The sequence below is a fragment of the Euprymna scolopes genome, chromosome 37 (genome assembly GCF_053919585.1).
Source record: "Euprymna scolopes isolate OS-2025 chromosome 37, ASM5391958v1, whole genome shotgun sequence".
NCBI lineage: Eukaryota > Metazoa > Mollusca > Cephalopoda > Sepiida > Sepiolidae > Euprymna > Euprymna scolopes.
This window is the reverse complement of record NC_136518.1, coordinates 34,216,178-34,226,306: the sequence shown is the minus strand read 5'-3', so window position 1 is coordinate 34,226,306 and position 10,129 is coordinate 34,216,178. Positions and strand designations below refer to the sequence as shown.

The 10,129-nt window shown below is 32.8% G+C and overlaps 1 protein-coding gene across 1 annotated transcript; it reads left to right on the top strand.

The window, feature by feature from the left end:
* The first annotated feature begins 260 nt into the window (after window positions 1-260).
* LOC145260986 (uncharacterized) lies at window positions 261-7,352 on the top strand. The gene is made up of 2 exons (XM_080119116.1): window positions 261-1,572; window positions 6,395-7,352. The coding sequence occupies exons 1-2, from the start codon at window positions 360-362 to the stop codon at window positions 6,586-6,588; spliced, it is 1,407 nt and encodes a 468-aa protein (XP_079975242.1). The 5' UTR covers window positions 261-359; the 3' UTR covers window positions 6,589-7,352.
* Window positions 7,353-10,129: the final 2,777 nt, after the last annotated feature.

Sequence of the window (10,129 nt, the reverse complement as noted above, 5' to 3'; positions counted from 1 at the left end):
GATTGTTTTGTAAATATATATATATTTTTTATACTACACAACATTTACTTAGATATAGAGATTTTTAAACGTTATACTCATCAACATTTCGTCAAATAATGCTATTTTTTTTATTGAAGAGACGTTGAGAATAGAACGAACGCATTGCTTTCTGCGGATAATTAATTTGAGATATTGACTAATTTTCAAGTTGTTCTATTTTCATTAAAAGACGTCAGCCAATGAAATTGATTCAAAGTGACACGTGACTGTCGTCATCATATAGTGAAATAGACGTCTATATTACACATTGAAATGCAAAAGGCGTGTTTTTTTGGCTGCAATAGGAAGCTCGAAGAGCAAGAACAGAACATTGCAAAATGATAGACGTCGGACAAAAGCTAAGAGTTGCCATCCAGGAATTGGATTATGTTAAAATAGAAAAATTATTACGGAATGGAGCTGATCCGAATGAAATCATACCAGGTGAAGATTTTGCCGCGATCCATTTTGGAGCTGGAACAACAAAAGCGATTACACAATTGTTACTTGACTGCGGTGCTGACCCTAATCTCCAAACAATTAAGGGATCAACTCCGCTACACATCGCGGTGTTTTGGAGGAAACGTGATATTCTTAAAGTGCTGCTCAAATATGGCGCAGATGAGACCATTCGCAACAACGAAGATTTCACTCCGATAGAATTAGCACGATACCATGAATTCTGGGATTGCTTAAATATTTTGCAAAAATGGAATCAAATGCGACAGAGAAATCAGTGGGAGAGAAGGAAGACAAAGTATAGTTTAATACAATCAGTTGATTCACCAGCACGGGTTAAAGTGAACGTTCATCACGACCATATTGAGATTTTTACTGAACCACTTGATAGGAAATCACGTGTTCTGCACACAAATAACTTTCCTGGTTACGATAGGAGTCGGCGTTCACCACGTATGTCAGCCATTTTCAATTTACCACAATATTCAGATCAGGAAAGTGCGAGTGTCACCAGCTGCGAGGCTTCAAGTATATCTTCTTCTGTAAAAATGAAAAAGCACTTGAAAGCTGGATCAATTTCAAAACAAATGTTGGACCGGTTTCTAGACGACTGCTGCGTTCTGGAAGGGAAAGATGATAAGGAATCTGTTTACCGAGAAGCAGGAGACAATTTTCATGATGAATCTCGATTTGAAAATGAACATACTGATAAAAGAGCCGATTTTCAAAGTGAAAAGGAATATGAGAGTCAATGTGAAGAATCGTGCGAAAAACTTCAAATCCAAATTGGTCTTCGTTTTGAACCGAAAGAATTGGAAAATCAAAATTTCCGTAACGATCAGAGTATAAATATGGAGCGCAATTATCTGTCGACCCTAAACGGAAAAACGCATCTTGACTATTTTGAAAATGAGAAAGAAAATAAAGAATGTGCATCAAGTCAGAGAAATACGGTGTTGCGCGACAACCATAGCTTCAATGAAATAGATAAAAGTTATAAACTTACAAGGGATGAATTTGGTAACTCGGTTCTTAAAGTTGATGTGAGAATTCCCCTTGCATGTCTGGATGAAAACGTTATTAAACGCAATGGTAAGAAAATCTTCAATTAATTTATCTGTTATCAAGTTACGAAATTGGTTTCACTATATGTTTTGCTTTGAATACTTAATTGCATTATTTCCATCGTCCACGTTTTCTTGTTTCCGATTGATGACTCATTTTTATTATTTTATTTCATTTTATTGGGGGTGGTAGAATCATATGTTTAGTCCTTATTAACTTGCGGAAAATGTGAAGAAATTCAAGCTTCTCAAAAAGAGGCTCTCTGGGCTAAAATATAAATTACATCAGTTTAGATGATTGTTTTTTTTCTTTTTTCTAATTGAGAACAATAAAAATAAATTGTAGTATCAGAACATACATTCATTAATATATATAGTCATTAATTTGAAAATGAATAGCTTTTTTATATTACATCGAATTCAAACATTATTCAACGTAAATAGTGTTCCGAATTACGCAATATTTCTTTTTACATTCTGATAGTTATTATTTGCATATTCTTGTGTGTGCATGTGCGTGTGTTTCTTATAAGTTATCGGGATGGTGATTATACATTGAGCAGCCCACGATTTCCACAAAGTTACTCAAGTTCGCCGACAGCTGACGCCAATAATCGCGGAATCGCGAGGTTAGAAACGAACGCGCTGTTGGTTTTTAATACGAATCTAATCAGGCAACTTTTTTTCATAGACTGGAAGAAATAAAATTTTAATCGCATAGGTTAAGGTTAGAGATTTATCGTAGCTTCTAAATTGAGGAAGGCTGGATCGGCCATTTCCGGTTATTTCCGTCAACTGCTGAATGAGCATGGGCCAACTTCATAGAAATTAGGGATCGTACAATGTATAAGAATCATATGGATTTCTTTGCCGAGTGAGAAAATATAATTATTGACATCAGTTGGCGCGTGTCAAGAATGGGACTAATCTGAATATTGGGGTACTTTTTAAGGACTAGGTATCCAAGAAACTTTCAGTACTTAGGTCGTTCCGAGTTTCACGGGAGTTTTTTTTTTACATAGGAATCACCACTTATCAAGGCCACGCAACCACTCGAGGATAAGATTTTCGAAACTGACGAATGCTATTATTATTATTATTATTATTATTATTATTATTATTATTATTAATTGTTTTTCTGTGAAGGAGTTAACGAAAGAAACTTGTTGATATTATTTTGTATTAAGTGTATTGTTGTTCCGATACTACTACACAATTTGAAACGAACTGGTTTCATTTCGTTTAACATGTTTAAACTAATATACACCTCTGTAGAAATATGTCGGAAAAAATTAAACTCCCCCAGATTTGGCATTAATATTCATATAAAAAATAGAATAACGTGTAGATTTTAATTTTACATTCTTTAAATGACTATTTTTTTATGAACTAAAGATAAAAACACTAATTGTTAACTCATTTTGTTTTGAATACACACACACACACACACACATATATATATATATATATATATATATATATATATATAGTTAAACATATAAAACAAAAATGATATTTCATATGGAATCGGAAATGTGTTTAATTCAAAGATTAAGTCAAAGAGAATGTCAGGTTTCCTTATTCCAAGAAACTAATAAAATGAAACTAATAAAACGAAAGACAAAAAATCTTATTTGTTCAAAAACAAAGGTAAAACAATCTTGAACTACTGTTTAAAAATTACGTACACATATGAGATGAAAAATTTTCCGCCTCTTGACCGATTTATTTCATTAATCATACAATAAAGTGGAGGTCAAGGATAAGCGGATTAATCCTGGGAGTGGCGCTATCTCCTACATCTCGGCGTAGGAGTTAATGAAAAGGAAGCTTTCGGGTCTCCCTCGAGTATGGCCATCCAGTTTACTTTATTTTTTTTTTTAATAATTATGAACGTTTGTGTACGTTCATTGCAAAGACCGTGATCGTTCGATAGTTGTGCTCAATTTGAACACTGGGCGAAATGTCATTTTCGTTTGTCTGTAACACTCATGATTATAAAATTGCATTTTCAATTTTGAAATAATGTTTGTAAATGTGTCTATGCTTAATTGCCATTTTCACGCTTAAGTTGTAAATAACATTTTCGTTGCTAAACTCGCAGACTGAATGGACACATCTTAAAGAATATTCAATCTTGTCTTTCTTTTATTCTAATTTCTGTCATTCGTGATTTGAGGTTGTTTTCTTTTTTTTTCGTTTAAATAATTTTACAGTTTTATCTCCATAAGCTCCTGTCTCTGGGTTAAATTTATTTAATTTATATCACATACGCAGCGTGTATTCAAATAAATTGTGATCCTTCATTTAAAAAAAAAAATGAAGGTTGATTAAAAGAATGTAATTTCCCTTTAACGAATCCAAATTCAACGTGGCCGCCACAATTGAAGAATATAGATTTGTTATTGTAGCGTGGCCATCTCTCTTCCCTTTCTCCATTTCTCTTTCTCGCTCTCTCCTATTTTCTTCCTGCCTTTCTGTCGAGGATCATTATCAAGAAAAATTTTGAAAATTATCATTCGTCCTTTATGACATCAACCTGGGAAAAGGGAGATAATTTGTTTTATAAATATATGCATTTGGATATCCTTCCTTCTCATCGCAGTAAGATGTGACACAAGGTCAAGAAGGCGGGGAAAGTTAAGTCAGCATTCCTAAAACAGGAGCATTCCAGCCGTTCGAAAATATCCTGGGCAGACTCATTGACATTACCAGGAAGGGTTGTCTGAAGCAGTAAGCAACAAACTTTCCCTCTCCATGAAAGACCTTCTCGCTCTACACAGTGCGCAGCTCTAGCCATTAAAAAACTGGCCCAATACTCTGTTGCAATATCGGACACACTTCATGATTATGATTATTGAAAGTGGATGATATCATAAAGGATGAATATCAGTTGCCAAAACAGCGTTACGTCATATAAAAATGAGTGGTAATTACCAAATCAGTGTGACATCACAAAAGATGAATCATAGTTGCTTAAAGCGTGACGTCATAAAATATGGATGTCAGTTGGCAAAATCATAAGAATAAGCTGTTTATATAAAATTCGATTTTCTTATATTAACATTTTTTCATTGTAAAAATTGCATTCCTGTTTTATATAATTTGTTTACTTCTCCATCTCCTCGCATCATGCATATATTGTCAGTTTGGGTTTTAAGTATGTCATAGAGTGATTTTGTTTTGGTGATTAGTTAAGTTAATGTTAGTTAAGTTCAGTTACCCCACCACCACCACCACCACCACCTTTTTGAGCGTTGGGCCTCATTTCATATAATCAGATTTATGAATGATGAATTGGTCACATTTTACTGTTTCCTCTGCGTTAATTTAATTGTTTCCTTTTAATTATAAAGTAGATAATGAAATACTTCTTCTGACAACCATTTTATTGGAGTGAAACCAATTTTAAATAATTTCTTATTATCAAAATTACATTTATTAATACTCGTCCCAGGATGGATAAAACTAATCCCTTGAACCAAACAGTGTTGCATCACTTTTATGTCTGCTTACTAATACTAAAATCAAAATATTATTATGCTTAACAATAGTCTATAATCCTTATTCAAATTTTATTCAAAATCCATTACAAGAATTTAATTTTTTAAAAATGTCTAAAATGGTTCAAGTTTAGGGGGTCTTAAGAATAAAATGAAATTTATAGAAATTTATTTAAATTTGATGAAAGTTAATAAAAATTTGAAATATTCAGATTTTTAAAATAGAAAGTTGTGTCTATATAATGCTTTCTAAATATCCCAAAGAAACTGAAAATTGGTGGTCATTCATTGAAATATAATATTCATTGTTAAAATTTCACGAAAATTTCAAATATTTAAAGTTTCACGAATGTCTCTCACACATTTCTTGACGCGTTTTGCATAAAACTAAATTGAACTAAATATAGTTCGCATTACGTAATCTTACGTGTAGCATCTGTCTTCTAAAACTCATAATGGATGGTTAATTAGTTCAAGGAGTAAATCTTTTATATACACATATATCACTTTTATATAAATGACGGTTTTGCTAAATTAAATACAAAACAGATTTTCTTTGACTCACATAACATTTCACGCAAATAATGGCAACGGGAGTGCCGCATGTGTATTTTATTACCTTTATTATATTTTCTAAATTTCATTATAAATTTTAGCGCCAAGAAAATATACAAATGTTAATTTGAATATCCATCATTTACAAAGAGAATAATTTTTGAAAAGTTTAAGAAAGAAAATTATTTCCTTCTCCTAAGGTGAGGATCCACTGTTAAAATTAAAAATCGTTTTAATAAAGTGTTGGCAATGAATGAAAGTTCGGTTGGCGCCACATGAATTTGTGTGTGTTAGGGTAAGGATACGCATTGCAGATGTGTTTGCATATTTGCATTTATCATGATATTATGTGTGAGTTTGCTGTCATTATGCCGCCAGTGATTCGTGATATCTCTAGTCACGTGTGTGCTGCTTGTCGAAAACCTTTTGACCTCAAAGAGCCTATGCAATATATCTTGTACAAATGTGTATTGTTTACGAAATTAAAATAAAAAAAAAACATCCGGAAAGAAAGGAAATAAGCTGCGTATTTGAGTTTTGATATTATGTGCAAATATTCAGTTATTTAAGTGTGATTGGTAGAAAAAAATGATTGTTTGATATTTTCTTCAATTAAAAGTTGATAAAAAAATATTCGCTAACATTGCTCTTTCTTACAATATATGGTAATCTATAATTGGCACGAGTATTGCTCCCGTAATGTGTGGAAAGAACGTATTAGCAAACATAGAGAAAAATTTCATCCTTTATTTATAGAAATTGATTATGGACATTTTATTTGTGTATTTGCAGATTCTTCACAAACCAATAGAAGCAAAGAGAAGACTGGGGAAATGACCAAACTACAACGTAATAATAACTGTATCGTCCGTGAGTCTCGTTCCTCCCAATGCTTAATAGATGAATGTGAAAGAACCCATTACAAGAAAGGGACGAGCAAATTTTTAAGAAATCTCAAAAATCGTTTTCGAATTTGTTTTTTATGAAAAAATCGAACATTTCACCAGACAATTCTTTGGTTGCCTCAGTAAAAGCGATTCTCTTTGCAAGACATTTGCTCAAATAACATTTAGAAAAAGACATTGTTTTGAAAAATAGATTACTATAATTGGATTATTCGAACTATTGTTCTCATCTTGGGTGCTACTTTCATAACGTTTGGCCGATGTAATCTCTGATCTTCTTCAGGTGTGTCTTGTTGAAATTGGAAATGTTTATGTTGAGCTCAGGAATATATATGTTATTTTAAATAGTCATTTATTTAATCCGTGGTGTTGGTGGGGAGTCTTGCATCCGCAATGATCCATAGTGGGATGTAATAATGAGTTCTGAGTAATGGAGGATGAAGGTTTCATCTTGCAATACTGGCGGCACTAAGAAAACAATAACGAATTATTTAGGATTCTACTCGACCATCGCTGACCAAAATGAGCACAATCTTCTTCCATAGAATACATACATAGTTGCTTTCGAAATTTGTGAGTTTGACATAAAAATTTCCGAGTTCGACAAGATACACTTAAAGGAGGACAAGATCTTATATCGACCGAATACTGTGAAAATAAACTTCATGAGAAGAACAATAGTTGGAATAATGCAAATTATTAATCCTCAGCTAAAAATTACGAAACATCTTAACGTAATCTATCACGAAGCACACGCACGATGCAATGGATGCTGGTGCAGACTATGAAATCTACTCAACAATATTCAAACCTAGTCGATTGCGTTAAATAGCGTTGAACTGCAATTAATTATTTTGTTAGCATTTTTTTCTGTTAGACTTGTTTGCGTGGTTCTCCATTTTTATCTTCTCGATTAAAAAGTTAAAATTGCACAAATCAATTACATGAGATAATAGCCGCATCCGACTCTTTGCAAGCACAGTTGCTTCCTGCAAAAAGACGTATTTTATCAGTTAATTGACTTTACACTTTAAGTTAAGTAAACATGTCATCCACGCTGTGCTTTTCTTTATTATTTTCTTTTCATATAAAAAACAATATTTTCCCATTTCATTGATTTCACATTTGTTGCAACATAGCAATCTTGTCGTTTAAAGTGGAATTATTTTGTTGTTTTACAAAACTACTTTGTTACGTTGCATTTGTGAATGCAACGAATTAATGTGAATGTTGCTAGCATGTCTTTAAGTTGAAGTCATTATTTTTATCAAACGACTTCAATTAGTTGTGTGCGACCCTCAACACAACAGAAATTGAACCCACTCAGCTATCGAAGTTCCATTATTTACAGCATTATCTATCAATCTTTTTATTCGCCTATCTCTCTCTCTCTCTCTCTCTCTCTCTCCTTATATATATATATATATATATATATATATATATATATATATATATATATATATATTTAAATTTTTATGTAAATATAGTCATATTTTGCTACGATGTGCAGAGCGTTTAAATCATATTAGATATCATCAGGCAAGGAAAATTAAGGCACAAAAACTGAAAAGGTTTAACATCTTTTCAAATTTGGAGGAAAGAAGATTCGCCATGAGTGGCGATGGACGAAATTAAAGTTCTTATACGATATATATCGAACATATATATAGAGAACAACTCATGTATGTTGATTCTGTTTGGTCAGTGATGTATGTTTTTTACAAATAATGTTCCTATTTACAATGCCTCCCCACGGGACAGAGTTAGACACCAGGGTCGTTTTTTAATGTGGAGAAAAGGAACAAAAATAAAAAATTGTCTCAGTCGTGAAGGATTTCTCCTCCACTAACAGAGAACAAGAAATTGAAGTGCAGCATCTGAAGAACAGATACTACACTTTGATCTTGTCCCGAAGGCCAAATGTTATTCACATAATAAAAAGGGAATTCCAATCTATTTCATCGTTTCTATTTCCGTCCACACATATGAGAGAAACTTCATAATACAAACTGCTATTTTTCCGAAGCCAAGAGAGATACATATTTGAAACATAATCATGACTTTATTCAATTTATATTTTGAAGATATTTGATTTGTTTGCAAACAGACGACCGGTTAATAATAATAATAATAATAGATATTTTGTCAGAATTATTATTTACACCCACAAAAATTCTATAGTGATAAAGCGATTTTTATGTAGCTCTATATTTATTTATTTTGAGAAAACATTTTCAAGCATTAAATGGAATAGCCTTCAACAAAGCAAGTTGAGACTTCATTCGAAGTTGTCATCATATATATATATATATATATATATATATATATATCAGAGAGGCGGTATATATATAGGGATGGCCCGTACACGCCTATATACGCCTACAAAACAAAACTATCCAAATCTCAACTGAAATCAACTTTTCAAATAAAAGTTTCAAAAAGCACATATTCTTACAGAGAAGCGTCTTACGAATCCAGCGAGTGTCAGAACGTCGGTTAAAATGTCAAAAGAGAGCAAAAAAAAAAAGGTACAAAAATGGCCAATTGTTCTTCTTTCTTCTTTCTTCTTTCTTCTTTCTTCTTCTTTCTTCTTTCTTTTGAGACGATGTATCTCGGTGTACGAACGGTCTCTCACAACAGTTCAAGCATTAATCGACTGCTCTTTACACGGAGAAGTGCAGTGACCCATCGCTTTTTAGCTAACTCCATAATTAAATAAGATTACGTGTAATAACAAGTTTTAAACACTATATACCCAATGTAGACAGACCACTTCGAACACGGAACTTCTCTCAAAAGGGACAGCTCCAAATAATACACTGGATGCTCACAGACGTTCCAGTTTGCCAGTGGCCTATATTTCTTGGACGCTGAATATTTGAGGTGAACGTTAAGGTTTTTTCTTTAAACAGTAACCCACCAGTGTTAATGAAACCACGAAATCTTTATCTCAGTTGATCGAAATTGTTATAAGAGTAACCTATCAGCAAGTACGACGTCAAAAAACAATGTTATAAAAACAAATAATTCTTCAGATTTTGGACTATAAAATATGTACAAAATGTCAATGCAGTGACCAGGATTCGAAACGTGGGGTCCTAACCTCTAGACGATCACGGCTAACACTGACGTCTGTCGCTCTTGGCAGAAAGACACATGACTACTGTCAAACTATTGAAAAATAAGGAGGAAACTTGAAATTCTCACGCATGCGCAAAAATACACTATAGCAACCATTGTTAAATGCAGCTGAATCTCTTCGCTCGCTAAGAAAAGTAGATCAGACCAGTTCTTCTAAGAACTCACCAAACGCCAAAGGAAATAAGTTAAATTAACCGCAAAAGAAACTGCAAGAAAGTCATCTTCTAAGAACTCACTGGAAGCTGACCAAAAAGAATCAAAATCCAAGCCCTAGCCACAAAAATAACTAGATATTGTGGCTACTATACACAATCTACTAATAAAAACAAGTAAGTTTTCTAAAATAAACTACAATAAATTAACCAAGTAACCTCACACTGTCACTGATTAGGACTTCATATAAAGATAACAACTACACTATTGGTGTATATACCGTTCCACACTTTAACTATTGGTGACGGGGCAGTATCTCAATTCTACG